This window comes from Ursus maritimus, unplaced genomic scaffold (genome assembly GCF_017311325.1).
Source record: "Ursus maritimus isolate PB19 unplaced genomic scaffold, ASM1731132v1 scaffold_9, whole genome shotgun sequence".
Taxonomy (NCBI): Eukaryota; Metazoa; Chordata; class Mammalia; order Carnivora; family Ursidae; genus Ursus; species Ursus maritimus.
Window position 1 is genome coordinate 12317165 of NW_024427107.1, and position 18911 is coordinate 12336075.

The 18911-nt window shown below is 40.7% G+C and overlaps 1 protein-coding gene across 1 annotated transcript in view; it reads left to right on the top strand.

Moving 5' to 3' along the window:
• The first annotated feature begins 423 nt into the window (after nt 1-423).
• RAB2A (RAB2A, member RAS oncogene family) overlaps nt 424-18911 on the top strand; it is an 88415-nt gene continuing 69927 nt past the window's right edge. Inside the window, exon 1 of the mRNA XM_040625615.1 lies at nt 424-745. Coding sequence (XP_040481549.1) covers nt 700-745 — 46 coding nt within the window. The 5' untranslated portion in view covers nt 424-699. The remainder of the gene's footprint in view (nt 746-18911) is intronic.

The following is an 18911-nucleotide window of genomic DNA, read 5'->3' on the forward strand; positions in this document are numbered from 1 at the left end:
CCCCAAACACAGAAATATCATCGCCCTCCAACCCACCCCCGAGCTGCTCCCGCACTCTCAAACACCTTTTCATAAGCCCAGGGCGGGGCCCGCCCGCACGGAACGCGACCTCCGCCTTCCCACACGTGCCCCGCGCCCCCACTGCAAGGCGGAAAGACGCGGCGCCCATGCGCGTCGCGGCGACGGAACCGAACCCTCCACTTCCCTCCCCTCCCCCAGCGTCTCCCGGCCGCCGGCGTCGCCCGCTCAAACGTGCCGGAACGACCGGCGCCGGGCCTAGCCCGGCTCTGGGTGGACGTGGGGCGGCCGGGGCGCGGCCGGCTCGGCGCTGGGCGGGGCTCCGGCAGGGCGGGGCGGGGCTCTGGCTGGGCGGGGCTCCGGCCGGCGTGCGGGGCTCCTCCCCTTTCCTCCGGCGGCGCCGGCGGCCGCAGCACTTCCGGGTCGACGCGGAGGCGGGGCGGAGGCGCCGCGGCGGCTGTTATTGTTCGACTGGGCTCGGCCGGGAGCTGTCTCCATCGGCTCTGCGGGTGTCAGTTTGTCCGGCTTCCTCTCGGCCCCTCACTCCCGGCGGCTGACGGCGACGGCTGCGGCGGGCGGGGCCTGGCGTTTCGAGGCCGAGCGGCGCCGGGGTGAGGGGCGCGGAGGAGGAGCAGTAGCAGGAGGAGGAGCCGTGTGCCCTGGCACCGAGCGGCCGCGGCCATGGCGTACGCCTATCTCTTCAAGTACATCATCATCGGCGACACAGGTGAGGGCCCGGGGTGCAGCCAGGCGGGCGTCGGCAGCCTCCTGGCCTGGGCTGAGGGGCAAACGGCGTCTGGCAGCGGCACAGGCGCCAACGCCGCCCGGCGCCTCCCTCCCGGCCGCGCCGCTCCATTTCCGCAGTGCTGGAGCTGGTGACGTGGGCACTGCGAGCGGCCGCGGCCTGGCCAGGCCCTGTCCGCGGCCCCCGCCCCGGGCAGCCCTGCAGTTGGGGGCCGCGGCAACCGTTTGCGACTTAAGATCTAGGAACTGTGTGACAGGAGGGGCGGCCCAGCCGAGGGCCGTCAGGGCCTGACTTAGATGATTGCACTCCCTCGCCAGGGCCCCTCACCTTGGGCCTCTTCGCCGCCCTCGAGAAAGAAAAAGGCAGGCAAAGGAGAGCAGAAGGTGATGGGAGGAGGGTCTTGGGTTTCCTGATCAGTCCCACGTTTTCCATCCTATACGCATCTGTCAGGGGCTGGGCAGAGTGCTCCTGGTGTGGGACAGCCAGCTGAGAAGGAGAGAAGGGAACCTTTTAAAAAAATTGTTTTTTAACACCCTCAAATCCCAAGTCAGAATAAGTCATGTCCCATCGGTTGGCTGCTGGGGAGTACCTTTCGAGGTCATTAAAGCATGAAAGTTCTGTCGATTTTGCCACGTGTAAACTGGAGTTATTTGGTAGTAATGCGAGGCCGTTCAGTACTCTGGGTGTGTGCTTGCGTGTGTGTGCCTGTGTGTGTGTTGGGGGCACTGTGATTTCTTGGATATGTCAGATTCAGGGTCGCAACTGCCGATTTTCAGGTGACCTGATGTACATTTGAAGCAGAAAGAAATTCAGCTGTTCTCACTTGAAATAACATCTGAGTATATTTCACAGATAAGTAAACAAACTCCTTGTAAAATATTTTTTAATACCTGTAATTTTGACATTATTTTGAATCTAATAATATAACTAAGGCTTGTTCAGGTGTTACAACTATTTATATACCAGAGTCTGATTTCACTGAGGACTCTTGCACAACTTTGGGCCTTTTGCACAACTTTGGAAATGTAAGCAGCCGCTTGTGGTTGCACTAGTGATGTAGCAAATTCAATAAATAACACAAGAACACATGTTGATTACAGCCTAAAAGGAAAACTTGCTGCTATATATTCCTATTTATTTATTTATTTATTTGAGAGTGAGAGAGATCACAGAGGGGGAGAGAGAAGCAGCTCCCTGCTGAGTAGGGAGCCCCATGCAGGGCTTGATCCCAGGGCCATGAGATCGTGACCTGAGCCCAAAGCAGACGCTTAACTGACTGAGCCACCCAAGCACCCCAGGAAAACTTCCTGCTATAAACATGGCTTTTTAGCAAGATTTTTTTGATGTGTGTCTGTACAGAGGCTGGATGGTTTTCTATGTAATGTCTTGGGTAGAGGAATGTTTTGCAAATGTTTAGTAGGAAATTTATGTACTTTTTTTTTTTTAAAGCTGTGGCATGTTTTGAAGGAGAAGGAATTGGGTTCAAAGCCTATTAGAAAATTTTTATTTAGGCTGTAAACCCGAGTTGGAGAGGGAATTTTGTTAATTATGAAATGAATGTGTTTGAGAAGTAGAAGAGTGAATATAGACATTTAGCAGTGGTGAAGATGCAAATTAGCCTTTGCAGGTTGCCTTCTTTCAGCTTACTAATTGAGCATCTACTGCGGGTAGAGTATTGTTCTGGGAGCAGTGGAGCTACAAACCCGTAGCAAGCTGGTGCTCTGTGCTCTTGGAATTTGCGCTCATTCAAAAACAACCCCCAGGCAGTTTACAGGAAAGACTACTCCTTTCTTGCCATTGCTCTTCAGGCACGGAATACTTGACAGCAGTACTTTCTCCCCATTCCAGCCAGTCTAGTAATACTTTCTCTCCACTCTAGCCAGTCTAGTTTACTGTCAGATTAATCTTTGTGAAACCTGGCTGTTAGGAGACTCTTCCTCTGCTCACATTCTTTAGTTTGACCTTCCAGGAACTCCATTATTTTAGCCTCTGTTTTCTTTGCTAGCCTTCTTTCCCACTATTGCCTGCCTTGTGCCCGTGAGGCCAGGTGGCTGATTGCTGTGCTTTTTCCTGGTTCCTACTGCTCCCTCTGCCTGGAGTACCTTCTCCGTGGAAATTCTTTCAGTCCTTCAAAGTCTAACCCAGGTCTTCCATAATGCTTTCAGAGTCAACATATATTAAGCTCTTTTGATGTGTCAGGCTTTTTTTTCTGGTATCCTGACTGGCAGTGACTACTACTCCTTTATCTGGATGTATCACACTTTGTATTTTTCTGATATTAATGCCAGACTGTTTTATAGATACTTGCGTAGACATCTGTATTTGATTATGTACCTCTGGAGGGCAGAAAAGATGTTTAGTATAGCTTTGCTTTTCAGGAAGAGCCTAGGAGAAGGCCCTGTACATTTAGTTAAATTAATGAAAGAATAGCCAAACAGGCCACTATGTTCATGTTAATATACATTAATGACTTGACTGTAGGATTTTTTTAGCCCGATTCTGTCACTTTTTTAACTGACTTTGGCCAAAATCCTTTACCGTGTTTCCTTAATTCAAAATATGTGCACAGTTGTAAGGGACACTTAATGTGGTCCTCCCCACAGAAAGAGGATATTAAATCAGTAGTGTGATATCCATCCTGATGTCTTCAAAAGTCATAGTATGAAAAATATGTATCTTAGAATGAAGGAAATTGCTACTTTTCCTGTTTCTCACTTTCCCTAGTTTGTAATAAACTCTCATTTTTAACTTTTCCTTTTCTCTTAGTGAGATAAAATGAGGACAAATATGAAAGTACCATGCACATTTTTTCAGAGTTCCCACTTCATAAAAGAGACATTTTAAAACTTTTTCCATGATCATGATGATACTTTTGAAATATTTGTTCTCTTAACTCTGGAGCCAAGTGCTGTTAAAATGTAGCTTTAAAATTTTTCATTGGTAGTGTCTTGTTCCTGAAAAATCATTTAGGTAAATGTGTCATTTAAATCTAGATATAAAGTGGAAATTGTTTTTTAGCAAGCCTGGCCTAATAGCATAACCAGATAATTATCAAATATGGAAAGAGAAAAATTGTAATAAACTTGTAATTGTTGCTCCTAAAATTCCGGCAACTGCCTACCATTTTAACCTGATCACTAACCGTCCCTGCCTTTCCATGCCACTCAACTAGGCACACAAAAGCTCCAACCCAGTTGTATTCTATCTGAAATGACCCTCTTGCCTTGCCCCCCCCCCACCCAAAAAGATGAAAAGAAAGGTTAGGTCAAAACTTTTTCACCTGACCAAGTCTTGTGCATCCATTCTTTTAAGATTGTTGACAAACCCCACTACTCCCTATTGTGTCATACTCATCCCCTCCACTCTTCCTTCATTCTTTGTCCCCCCTTCTCCCCACTCCCACATGCTTTTTTCTTCTTTTTCTTAAAATCTTTTGAGGACAAGTGCTGTATAAGAAAATAAATAAAATTTTTAATAGATAAGTAGCTGGGCCCTTGGAGGACATGCTACAAAGCTTTATTTGGAAGGTGATACTTGAGCTGAAATTAGGATGCGTAGGGGATTTGCCAGGTGGGCATGGGGGAAATGGCTGGTAGGTAGTTGGAAGTATATGTTTACTGCTTGATCAGTCAATCTCACATATACTACTTACTGGTGATTTTATAAAATTAAAAATAGAGGTATAGTGTAAGCCATTTTATTGAAGACTGTGAACGAGAGGGAAAGTGAGAAGTGAAGAGTTCAGTGCAAGATCAGGTTGGCAGGGGGACGCCTGGGTGGCACAGCGGTTAAGCGCCTGCCTTCGGCTCAGGGCGTGATCCCGGCATTATGGGATCGAGCCCCACATCAGGCTCCTCCACTATGAGCCTGCTTCTTCCTCTCCCACTCCCCCTGCTTGTGTTCCCTCTCTCGCTGGCTGTCTCTATCTCTGTCAAATAAATAAATAAAATCTTAAAAAAAAAAAAAACGGCAGGAATGTGAGGGGGTGTTGAGTGTGTGTGTATGTGTGTGAAGATAGGGGAGACTTAAAGTTGAAAGGTCAAAAAAATGCAACATAGAGGCAAAATCCTAGAGGACTTGGCGTCAGCTTCTGTAGAGCTTAGAGCTGTGACAGAAGGAAGACCTGTCCTGTGGGAGACTTAAACTTGAGTCTCTTTAGGTTCTTATCACTTAACGGTGTTTTTTTCTTTTTTTAAAATAAAGATTCAGTGGCCCAAACCCCAGAGATTTTGGTTCACTAGGTCTGAGGTGAGGCTCCTTGTTGCAAAACCTGAGACCGAGAAACACCAGCCGTTTTATTTAATTATATGAACAAATTTGTTAGACTGTGTTCAGAAAACAAACGGGAAAAACTAAGAAATTTGAAGGTAGAAAAATTCCACTTATTTTATGATGAAATATAGCATGCATATAAAAAGCATATATATGTATATATTATGTATGTATAGTTTAATAGTTTTAAAGAGCAGTAATGAATTACTACACACCCATGCTAAAGAAACACAGATCCTCATCACCTACATCTTTCTTTCCCAGGCTTCCACCATCTTGAATTCTGTATTAATCCTTCCCTTACTTTTCTTCATAGTTGTGGAACTTTTGCATCTCCATATTGTTTCATTTTGTCTGTTATTAGTTAATTTTATTCAGTGAGAGAGCTAAAACATGTCTGAAACATACCTTTTAACATTATGTAGAATTTAGACAGTATATATTTTTTTAAGATTTTTATTTATTTTAGAGAGAGAGCACAAATGGGAGGGGCAGAGAGAGAGAGAAAGAGAATCTAATGCAGACTCCATGCTGAGCATGGAGCCTGACATGGGGCTCAGTCGCAGGACCCTGAGATCATGACCTGAGCCAAAAATCAAGAGTCAGACGCTTAACCAACTGCGTCACCCAGGCTCCCCTTGACAGTATATTCTGGTCTATTTAAATGGTTGCTTTATGCATGTTATTTGTAGTCTTTTAAGATTTTTGACTAGCCCTTCCCTTTTCTCTTTCTCTCCCCTAACCAGTTTGTTTGCTGCTTGCTCCCCATAACATTTACATTGCTGCTGACGCTTCTGTTGAATCATAGACGCCATGCTCCTGTTGTTCTCGTCATTTTTCCCTTCATCTCTACTAGTGAACCTGCCTCCTCCTCATCTCAAATAATGCCCCTCTCTTCTTCCTCAGTGCTCTTGTCCCTTTTGTTCTCATTCTGTTCCTGCTTCTGCTCCACCATGAAATGAATTTTCTATCTGCCCCTCTGATCCCTCTCCCCACTTTTATCTTGACAGCTCACCGCCTCTTGCAGTAGCCAGTAATTTTGCCCTGTTTTTGAACAGATCCTAATTTTGCCTGCTCAGCTGTTTTTCCCTCTCACTCTGGCCCAGCTGTGCATGCTCCATTTTGTTATTCTTTGCTCATCCTGATCTGTGAGTCTGTGTCCTTTGCTACAAAGGATGCAGGCGCATACTGACTTCCCTTGTCCCATTTTCTAACTTTGCTTTCTATGTGAAACTTTCCCATTTGGTTCATCAGCCTCATTTATTTGCAAGTTTTAGAATACATTCTAGCTGCTGTTCTTCACTTGAAAATAAAAGACTCCTGGCAAAAAGATGCTAGATTCCCTCTGCTATCATTCACATGTAGTCACCTCCCTTTTAATTCCTACAGAATTTCTCAATGCAAACAACTTGGGTCTTATCCTTGGAAATAATGTTTAAGAAAACCTGCAGTGAGTCCTGGACATCTGTATTTTTTTAAAGCACTGTTTTTTATTTATTTATTTATTTATTTATTTATTTATTTATTTATTTTTAAAGATTTTATTTATTTATTTATTTATTTGAGAGCGAGAGAGAACACAAGTGAGGGAGAGGGAGAAGCAGGGTCCCCACTGAGCAGGGAGCCTGACTCGGGACTCGATGCCAGGACCCTGAGATCATGACCTGAGCTGAAGGCAGACGCTTAACCAACTGAGCCACCAGGTGCCTGTAAAAGCACTGTTTTTTAGTGGTAGTATTATGACATTCCTCTGCAGGTCTGTCGTGGGCCTTAGTGTATATTTTTCTGGAGTTTATCTTTTTTTTCCTGTTGTTGGATTTTCTGCTTTCTGGGTTTTTAAGTTAATCCCTAAAGTATATCCAGCTACGTTTATATGGAATTCTTCATCACATTAGTTTTTGGTACTGTTTATGTAGTAGATTCTTATGAGCCATTCTTCACACTTCTTACAGTTTGTACACATTATCAAAAGCTTTTCATTTTTTACTGCTTCAAAAGATATACGAGGTTAGCATTTTATAGATGAAGAAACTGAGTGTCGTTTGGGGCAAGTTGTTTATGTATTTCTTGCCTTGTAAGTTTTTACTCTTCACAGCTATGGTGTAGCCCTTTAAGTTTCTCCCAGTTTGCTCTTCAGAATGTTCCTATTTTCAGGTGTAGCTGATACGTAGTGTGTTTCTGGTCAAACCTGAGGGAGACAGGAAGAAAATGACTGTTGATGGATGCGCGCTGCAGTGAAGCTTTCAGAGCAAGACGGTGCCTGGCGCAGAGTTGGCACTTCAGAAAATCATGAATGTGTGCTAGGTAGCCTCTACTGGGTAGGCTACGTGCATCCATGGCCAATTTGTTTCTTTTTGTTTCAAAAAAGATTTAAGGACATTTATATAAAAATTTGTGTTGGTTTTATTAATTCAAATGGGAAAAAGAAGGTACATTAGTTTTGTGTTGCTACCATAACAAACCACCATACACTAAAGCAGCTCAGAGGACACAAATCTATTATCTTAACAGTACTAAAGTTCTGTATAAGTCCATGTACACATCAGCGTATGTGGGAAGTCTGACATGTTTCTCAGCAGGCTAACATCAAGGTTTCAGCAGAGCTGGGTTCCCTTTTTGAGGGATTCAGGTTGCTCTTTCAGGTTGTTGGTAGAATGTACTTTCTTGCAGCTGTGGGGCTAAGATCTCCATTTTATTGCTGTCTGTCATCTGAAGGCTTCCCTTGGCCTGTGGTCGGTCCCCTTCCTCCATCTTCAAGCACAGCAACAGCTGGCCAAGTCCCTTCCAGTGTTGCATCTTTCTGACTCTTCCTGGGTCATCCCATCTCTCTGACCGAAGTTGAGAAAAGTTCTCTGTATGTAAGGACTTGTGTGATTAGATTGGATTTATCTGGATAACCCAGGATAATCTCATCTCAAAGTCTATAATTTAATCACATCTGCAAAGTGCCTTTTGCCATGTAGAGTAACATACTCACAGGTTCCAGGGATTAGGGTGTACATTTCTTTGTGTGTAGAGAGTGGCATTATTCTGCCTACCACTGAGGACAAAGGAGAAACAGTAAGTAGAAACAGCAAATTAGTCAGAAGCAACATTAATACTTGACTTTTTGTGTACACCTTTTTGAAGTGGGCACCGTATTAAGCTATGCAAAGAGAGAACCCTGCTCGTTTACTTTAATTATAGTATGCATTATTTTTTTAAAAGCATGTATGCGTATACTTAATTATTCCTGATCATGGGTCTTGAAAGGCATTTTTCCTCTGATTGCTCTTTAAAAGACTACAGTGTAGTGAGTGAAGAATGTAAATATACAACCAGTATATTTATATATTTATAGGGCCTTTTCTACTGGTACAGCTCATTGAATCTGAGCAGTAATATCTACGATGAAGGCTCCATTTTACAGAGAAGGAAAGGGAGGCTGCTGTCACATCACAGAGCTGGTAACTGACTAAGCTGGAATATGGAATATAGAATTTGAACCCAGGTCTTTCTGACTGTCCATACTCTCCCACATCGTACATTTTTCTTGATTCCCACAAATTCTGTTCAGACCTCTTGTTGGCTCACCAACTGCTGCATAGTTTGTTGAGTTGTTGTGGGAGTACATAGTCCCTCAGTCCCCTTTACTAAAACAGACACCACATCCATTCATACAAAATGGGGATAAAGGATAAAACAACAATGAAGTCCTATATTTTATATAGGACTTGTATATATACAAGAATAAAGTCCTTTCTCTGCTCCTTACCAGCAATATGAGCTTGGGCAACATCTTTAATCTGCTTTGGTGTCCTCATCTATGAGATGGAATGAATAAATGAGATAAGATATGTAATAGTGACTTGAATGAGAAATGGTTACTGTTTCATTTTAATTTTATATCCTGCTTCTTTGAATGTTACCGTAATTTCCCTCAGGTGCATTGAAAAAGTAACACAAACCAGTGTTGTATAGGTTTGAGTAATGCTGTTCACAGCAAAAATAATTTCTTTTGTCCTCTGTGTATCCTAAGATGTTGATCTTTTTCCCCCCACACCCCTGCTTAGCTAGCTAGTTGTGGCCAGCTGATACTTTGAGGAGTCTACTCTCCTTGACTCTAATTGTTTCTTTTCTAACATTATTGGTATTTTCTTGCACTTACTGTATTTTTACTATATTTGTTTGCATGTAGCAGAAAGTTTTTATGAAAAGTTCCTTACTTTATCAACATTGATTTAACAAGATCCAAAATTGTTTATCAAGATTCATTCTATTCCAGGTATATATGTATTTAGCACCTTTGCCTAATTTAGTCTACATGACCATACAAGTCCACTAATGATTTAGAAAGACTATAGGGTTTTGTTCTAGAAGGACCTGTTTGATTATAAAGATCGAAAACCTACTCCAACTAGCTCAAGAAAAGAAGTTTTGATAGTAATTTAAAGAGTGCCCATAGGAAACTAAGAAAAATGGTAAACAAATGTTAGGAAACTAGCCACTCTGAAATGTTTTCCTCTCATGGCCTCTTTTTTGACCCTTGAGATAATTATGGATGTGTTTTTCGTTTTTTTGTTTGTTTTTGTTTTCATAGATTTTATTTATTTGAGAGAGAGAGAGAGAGAGCAGGGTGGGCTGGAAGGGGCAGAGGGTGAGGGAGAAGCAGACTCCCTGCTGAGTGGCTAGCCCGACCACGTGGGGCTCATCCCATGGTCCTGGGATCATGACCAGAGCTGAAGGCAGATGCTTAACTGAGCCACCCTGGTACCCCATGTGTTTTTCGTTTTGGGGGTTTTGGGTTTTTTTAAGATTTTATTTTAAGTAATCTTTATACCCAGTGTGGGGCTCAAACTCTCAACCCTGAGGTCAAAAGTCACATGCTCTACCGACTGAGCCAGCCAGGCACCATGTGTGTTTTTTATTTTGAACATGTATTTTTTTCTTTTTAATGATGTTTTTATTACTGATTTCTGACTTTATTTCACGTAGGTAAGAGCATATAGACTGTGTTTATTGATTCTTCAGCTTTGGAAGCTAATTTTGTAGCCAGCTACTTGGTCAGTGTGTGTACATATTCTGTGCATGCTTGAAAAGTATATTGTGTACATGGTTGGTTCAGGGTTCCATACATGTTCATGAGATCAGACTTGGTATCTATATATTCTTGATAGTCTCTTGAGTAAGATGTTAGCATCTATTATGACAACAGTTTTGTTTTGTTTTTGATTTTGTCAGAGTGGTTTTTTTTTCCTCCCAGTAAATTTGAGGGCTAATTTGTAAGGTGTATGTGGGGCTCAGTTCTTTATAGCTCACTGAAGAGTTATTCTTTGTCATTAAGTTACCCTCCACTTTTTACATACTGTGGGGTTTTTTGTTTGTTTTTTGTATATTGTTCATTTGTAGTGTAGTTTTGGGTACTCAAGTGTTTGATATTAATTTTGAATCTTATTTTTTGGTTCATATTTGCCTAGTATGTGCTTTTTCATCATTTCTCCTTTTTTCTTTGGAAAAGAAGGAAGGGTTTATTTTGTTGTGCTTTGTTTAGGAAACAAATATTACAGATATAGTTGAAGCCCCTTATATACTCTTCACTGCCCTTTGTCCCTAGAGGTAACCACTTTCCTGAATTTGGTGTTTATTATTTTTGTGGAAGTTTCCAAATGATTACTGCATATGCATGTGTGTATTTGTAAATAGTGCACAATTGTTTATGTATTTTTTTCAACTTTATATTAATGGAATTTTATTGTATTTGCTCTCAAACTTTTTTGTTTAACATTATTTTGGGAGATTTATCGGTTTTCTATTTTATCGGTATTGCTGGATTGGTTTAATTTTAATTATATCCTGTTGTTTGTACCAGTTTTCCCATTCTTTTCATCTAAGGAAATTTTAGGCTGGGTTGTCTGTCATGGTATAAAAGACAGTATAGGGGCACCTGGGTGGCTCAGTCAAACATCTGCCTTCAGCTCAGGTCATGATCCCAGGATCCTGGGATCTACCCCACGTCAGCTCCCTGCTAAGTGGGGAGCCTGCTTCTCCCTCTGCTGTTCGCCCTGCTTGTGCTCTATCAAATAAATAAAATCTTAAAAAAAGAGGCAGTATGCTACATGGATTATTTTTGTGTGTGCCTCCTTGAACCATGTATGCTAGAGTTCTGGAGATATACCTTGAAGTGGAATTGTGGGTGTGAGGTGTGCATATCTTCTGCTCTGTCTGTGAATCTAAATCATTCTTTAGTTATCAGTTAACTCTCATTCTTGTTCTTTCAGCTCTACTGTCGTCTTTTTTTTTTTCCTAAGGCCTGTGTTTTTTATAAAGCCCATTGCTATTTTATTCAAAGATTCAGTCTGAGAGGCTTTTACTAGGAGAATTTAATCATTGGTGAATTTATTTATTTAAGTGGAGCCCATCGCAGGGCTTGAACTCAGGATCCTGAGATCAAGACCTGAGCTGAGATCAGGAGTTGGACACTTAACCTCCTGAGCCACCGAGGTGCCGCAATCATTGATTAATTTGAGTTAATTTATAATATCAGGTCCCACCCTTGTTCAGTCACATGGGCAGGGATCAAGGCATGGTTCTCAAGCATGCGCATTTGCCATGGGCTTTTGAATAAGGCAGGCACGATGTCCTGTTATGTCCTACTATGTCCCACATAGAAAGCAATATGATGGTCAGATTTCCCAAGCATGTATAATGTCGCCTATTCCTTATAGAACAATGTAGAAAGAGTCTAATGGAAAGAGGATACCTGTCACTAATTCTTATTTGTGCAAAAGAACAATTAACTAAAATTCCTGAGTTTCCTGTTTGTGAAATGAATATGGTACCTGCTAAGTGCACCCTCTATAGGCTTGTTCACCGATGCTGTGATTTTCGTTTTTTGGTTTTTTTCAAACTTTATGGCTGTCTTTGAAATTCAGGTGTCATTAATTTGTTTCCCTTCATTTATTTACAGTTGATATGTCAGTGTAAATGGTGTATTCACTCTTGTTCCGTTGACCCCAGGATTATTAATGTTGATGAATGACTCCTTATCATTTGTCCACCTTAGCAATAATTACTGTTCATCTAGGAGGCAGATACAGTTGACCCTTGAATAACATGGAGATTAGGGACACCAGCCCCCACACAGTCAAATCCACATATGACTTTGACTCCTCAAAAATTTAACCACTAATTGTGTACTGTTGATCAGAAGCTTTACCAATAACAAACAGCCAATTAACAAATATTTTGTATGTTATATGTATTATATACTGTATTCTTAAGATAAAGTAAGCTAAAGATAAAATGTTATGAAGAAAACCATAAGAAAGAGAAAATATATTTACAGTACTCTATTGAAAAAAATCCACACATAAGTGGGCTCGTGCACTTCAAACCCATGTTGTTCAAAGGTCGACTGTAATATGTTATTCTAAGTCCTCTCTGGTTATTTTAGCTTAGACAGCACTCTTGAAAATTTTCCAAGAGTGTAGTATTTGTAATTACAATATCTTGATTAGTTCACGGGCTCCTCTGCTTGTTACCTTGGTGAAGTTCAGACCTCTTCAACTTCAGTTTTCTCATCTAGAAAAAGNGGAATGCCTGGCTTGTATCTACCCCACAGGATTTTTATATTTGAAGTAAAAAATGTGTGCAGGTGCCTTGTAAGCTGCACAGTGCTTTTATTAATAGTAATATCTTAGAGATAATTTTTCTAACCTGTTGAGCATCCTAAAATTAAGTTAGTGGGGGAGGTCTTGTCTATAGAAAAAGCTATTCATTGTGCTGACTTCAAACTAATTACTTGAGTTGAAGGAAATAAGATCACGTTAATACGCAAAATGGCGATTCTTTGATCCTGAAATTTTCTTTGGACTCCGTAAAAGAAAGTCATTTCCTATCTCAGATATCCTCACAGCCACTTGAGATTGAGAATAATATCAAGTAGGAGGTGCTCTTTTTCACTAGTCTTCAGGAAAGAGATGTTAAGGTCAATAGTTGTTTCCTTAATTTCTTCTGCACCCACTCTTGGTAACTTAAGATACCTCTTGGATGAGTTCTCTCGATTTTGAACCCCTTTGGAAAGAATCACTTTTTTTTAGGTCTACAGAAGTCTTCAGTATAATGAATCTGTTGATCAAAGGTTATCTTTTTATCAGCTTGGACAAAGTATTGTTAGTTCAGTTTAGTCTTAACCATTTCAAAGGTCAAAATAAAAGTACACGTTTCCAAAATCACTTATGCTCAAAGCTTTACTTAATTTGATATAAAAATTAATAAATAGAAAAATGAGTTATTAATTATAAATTAAAGCAATAATTGTATACTCCTGTCTTTAAAGTAAAAATATGTGTTACACTTAATTCAATATAACCTTTGGTATAAGGTGAAGAAATTCTGGTTTCACAGCTAGGTGGATTTTTAAGTGGTTGAATAACTGTATCCATAAAGGGCTGCCCCTGTAGGCAAGCTGGAGGGAGCATGCTACTGCATTCAGTCCTGGTTTTTTTACATTTCATATTAGTAACAACTTGGATAAAATCCAGTTTGGTTGAAAGAGCTAATGTGTAGATTATACTAGATAGAATCCAAAATGACCTTGACAGGCAGAGTGATTGGCTAAATTTAGCAAAATGGAAATTAATGAAATTAAAGCCTTGTATTTACTTTAAAAAAACAACAATCCAGGGGCACCTAAATGTCTCAATCAGTTGAGCATGCGACTCTTGATTTTGACTCAGGTCATGATCTCAGGGTCATGGGATCAAGGCCTGTATTGGGCTCAGCGTGAAGTCTGCTTGGGATGCATGCTCTCTCTCTCTGAAATAAATAAATATATAAAAATATTTTTTAAAAAAAGTAAAAACAACCATACAAATACAAGATGGAAGTCTGCTGGTAAATAGCACATGTCTAAACACTTGAAGTTTTATATGACTTGGTTCAGTATGAGTCAGATGAGTAATAAAGCCAACAAAGGAATAAATGTGATGCAGGTTAATAAAAGTATAATGTACAGACAAGGCAGGTAATACTTCTACTCTACAATTCAGTTACGGAAGCTTGTTTCAGAGGAGTATCTACACATTGGAGTCTATGCTCAGGAGACCAATCAGGGTTGTATGAAGGCTGTATCAACTATGACATTGTAGGAACAACTAACGGAAACATTTTTTTTTTGGATGTATATTTTATTTGAGAGAGAGCGGGGGTTTGTGAGGAGGAGAAAGCACACTTGAGCAGGAGGGAGGGGCAGAGGGAGAGGGAGAAGCAGACTCCCCACTGAGCAGGGTGCCCCATGCGAGACTCTTTCCCAGGACCGTGGGATCATGACCTGAGCCAAAGACAGACAGTTTAACTGAGCCACCCAGGCACGGGAAACATTTTTGTTTTTAATTTTCCCTCCCCGTACTCTGAAATAATGAAAACATTTAACCTAAAAAGAAGAGATTTAAAGGAGTATATAATAATGACTTAATACTTAGGTATTCAAATAAAAGAGACTTAAACCTACCCTTTGTGGCTTTTCATGGGCAGAACCAGGACCATGAGTAAAAGAGTTAGATTTGGATTCCCTATGAAATGGAAAGGGGGAGGGGGTGCCTGACTGGCTCAGCTGGAAGAGCATGCAACTCTTGATCTCAAGGTTGTGAGTTCAGGCCCCACACTGGGTATAGAGATGACTTAAAAACAAAGAAAAAAATTTAACAAGCTCTTTCCATCTTTTTTTTTTTTTAAGTGGTAAGTTGGTTTGTCACTGGAGTTGTTCAGATAGAGGTTTGATTGACACATATTAGGGCTTGGAGGATGAAATTTATGCAAAGATTACAGCATTGGATTCGTTTTTGGTTTTGTTTTTTGGGTTTTTTTAGAGAGAGTGTGGGTGCACACACGAGTGGTAGGGGATGGGGAGGAGCAGAGGGAGAGAGAAAATCCCAAGCAGGCTCCGTTCCCACTGTGGAGCATGATGTGGGGCTCAGTGCCATAACCCTAAGATCACAACCTGAGCTGAAATCAAGAGTCAGACACTCAGCCAGCTGAGCCACCTAGACACCCCTCATTTTGTTTCTATTTTTTTTATTTATTTCTTTAAAGATTTATTTGAGAAAGAGAGAGCACGAGTGGGAGGGGCAGAAGGAGAGGAAGAGAGAATCCCAAGCAAACTCCACGCTGAACACAGAGCCCCACTTGGGGCTTGATCCCATGACCCTGAGATCACAACCCGAGCCAAAACCCAAGAGTCAGACACTTAACCAACTGTGCCACCAAGGCCCCCCCACCTCATTTTTGTTTTTAAAGAAATTTAAGGTACTGTGTGGGTAGTCCTTGTGCTATAGTTAGAAAAATGAACAGGACTATCTCATCTTAACTGGGAAGACCAATTTGCCACAGTAATTACAAGATAATGTAATAGCACTGGGCACAAAGTACTGAAGGAGCGTGGAGAGGATTAATTCTAACTGCAATGAATGGCTCATAACATACTCAGATTTTCAGCAAACATTTATTGAGCACCAGCTGTGTGCAGAGTGCTGTGCTTTGGCTTTCATCTATGTTCTCACAGGAACCCTAGGTACCTATGGACTCCATTTTACAAATTATGTATCAGGTATGATACCATCAGACATGGTCTCATTTGTTTGAATAATTCCCCCACCTAACAATCCTGTGGAATCAGTTTGTACTTTTGCTCCTACTTTTATATTTGTTATGTGGAGAACAGAGAATTGAGCTGAGCACCTCGCAGTCAGGTTATACAGAGTATGGCAGGATAGGGTTTTTGTCAGGATTTTGTGGGGACTTAAGACTAAAGGAAGTCTGGGGACCATACTGTGAAGAGCATTGTGTGGCATGGTTCAGCGAGTTGCTTTGTTCATCCTCTGGGTACTGCACAGAAGCCTGATTCCTCATCTCTAAATGGTATAAATTTCTACCCTTCACTCAGATTTATGGCAGGAATTAGTGATCCCTTTCCACCTTTTAATCTCTTTTTTTCTTTTTTGGCCTTTCTTTCCCCCATTCTGTCTGGCTTCAGGTTTCCTTTCTTGGAGAATTTACCTTAGAAATGGAAAAACCATGTTGGATTTGAGCATGAATATGTGAATTTTCAGCTTAGCTGTCAGTAAATCTTGTTAAAAAGTACTACTGATTAGTATTCTTTAGCAGCTTTTAGGAGTTAAAAAAAAAGGAAATCAAAATCTTTTCATAGCACATTATTTTACTCACAGGCTCTCATAATTTTCTCCGCAGACCAACATTTAATGTAACTATTTTTGATCACACAAGAAGTTTTGCTAATTATTTAAAAGCCACATCAATATGGAGGTTGTTAGTTGAGGCCCATAAAAGTATTGTTTATATAGTGTTTGATGCTAAAATAGATCCTTTGAAAAACTTATATTTATTTTTTAATGGTGTAAGTGATAAATGCTCATGATGAAAAATGAAAATACTCTACCACCTTGTGTAAGTATGGTAAACAATGGTTCTGGGTATCCTTCCAGAAATTTTCCACCCATCCGTAAGCTTGTGTGTATGGGTGTGTCCCAATTTTACCAATAGGATTATACACTTAGTACCGTTCTACACCTTTATTTTTTTTTCTCTTGAGGAGGGTACATCTTAGGTGTCTTAACATATCACATATATAAATTTATCTCATGCTTTCTAAACACCTGCATAACTCAACCATAATTATTCAGTTCCTGATTCTATTATTCCTGGTCTGTGGTAGCAAACAGCAGAAACCTTCTGTGGTTAATTTAAGCAGAAGATTTTATTAGAAAGATTGAATGTTCATAGATTGATAGGAAATCAATATAATCCAGCTTGAAAATGGCAGAACCAAGGAAGGCAAGGCATAGTCAAGGCTGTACTGACAGCCTGCTGAAGAAGATGCTAGGAACGTGTCAGTGGTGTCTCATCTCTACTGTAGCCACCATGGATTCTCTCTTTATGGTCCCTGTTATTGGAGCATTCCTTCAAGATTCCAGGTTCTGGACAAGAGCATCTGATTGGCTGAGTTTAGGTCACATGTTTATATGCTAGCTGCCAGGGAGTTCAAAGAAAAGTACTCTGATGCTAGGTTGCCAGAAATAACAAATGTTCACCTATGACCTGTCGATGAATATTGTTACACACAGTGTGTAACACAATTCTTGTGGGTTTGTGTAAGAAGTAAAATCTGTGGCCAGCTAGGATTTATATTTGTATTTTGATAGATACTGCCAAATCACCTTTCATTAAAAATAATGGACTTAGAAAGAATATCTAATTTTGAGCAGGGTATATATTTTGTGTACTTAATTCAACAGGCTAATCTCAACATAGTCTGTGTTGACTGATGCCTAGTCTATGTTTAGGAATTTAGCAGTTTGATTTAGTTAACTATTATGTGCTTCTTTGGGTTCTTGCCAGTTTCATCTAGCAACTGCATGAAATAGTTCTTTTTGCTTACAGTCTCTAACTTTGATATTATTTATATCATAGCATACTACTTAGAGATCATGTACAGTAAATTTATTGTGTAATAATTATAGTGTACATTTACATCACAAAACACTTCTTCCATAACATCATGGAAAAGTATCCTCTGCAAGGTACTTCATTGAAATGTGATTTTGAGATGCTGCAGTTCTTACTTGGAATCTCTGCTTATGAAAGGATTAAGAAAATGGTCAGATACAAGTGTAATATACCTGATGTATTAACTGAAACCTTGTTGGGATAGAGTTAGTGTCAAGGAAATCGTATTTATTTTTTTTAAAACTTCTTCCTTTATTACATTTCTGCCCTGTCAGTTGTTTAGTTGCAGAGTATTCCCTTCTTTCTCTTATTCTTATTATTTTTAGTTAGAAAAGGTATTGGTTGCAGTGTATCTGAAAAGAATAAATTGAGGAGGTCGGATGGTAGAGTGGAAAAATATGATTTAAGGGGCGCCTGGGTGGCTCAGTCAGTTGGGCACCAGACTCTATTTCGGCTCAGGTTGTGATCTGAGGGTTGTGAGATCAAGCCCCACATTGGGTTCTGTGCTTAGCTCAGAGTCTTTCCCTCAGCGCTTCCCCCCACTCACAATCTCTGTCTCTCTCTTACTGTCTCTGTCTGTCTCTCTCTAAAATAAATAATAATAATAAAAGAAAACCCGGTTTGGAGTTTCAACTCTGTCTCTTACTTGAGGCTTATCATTTAAGCCTCAGTTTCTTCGTCTTTAAAAGGAGATTATCATTTCTGCTTTACTAACCTCATAGGCTCACTAGTATGGTCAAATAAGATTGTGTGTGGGGGCGCCTGGGTGGCACAGCGGTTAAGCGTCTGCCTTCGGCTCAGGGCGTGATCCCGGCATTGTGGGATCGAGCCCCACATCAGGCTCTTCTGCTATGAGCCTGCTTCTTCCCCTCCCACTCCCCCTGCTTGTGTTCCCTCTCTCTCTGGCTGTCTCTATCTCTGTCAAATAAATAAAATCTTTAAAAAAAAAAAAAGATTGTGTGTGAGGAAGGAGCATATTTAGACCTTCAAACTGCCAAAAGCCATGCAGATATTTTAAATAAGACAAAAGTATATTAGCATAACTTGATTGCAGGACTGCTTAGATGCAATAAAAAAGAAAGGTAGACTATCTGTATTGAAGTGAGTCCTTTGGGTATTTGGCAGGTAGCGTGTAGCCCAGCTATTCTAAGCCAGGTATTTGTCAGAGATACTAAGTGGAAACCAGGATAACTGTGTTTTGAACTTTACCCCATACTGTGGGGAAACATATCTCCAGCATTTTCAGTTACTTATGTTGTACCAACCATGTAGGGGCTTCATATTAGTTATAGCTAAAAAACCTAAACTGAAGAGGATTGGCCATGGAAACCAGCATTTTTGTTCGCTCCATCTAGGACACTGGTTCTCAAACTTC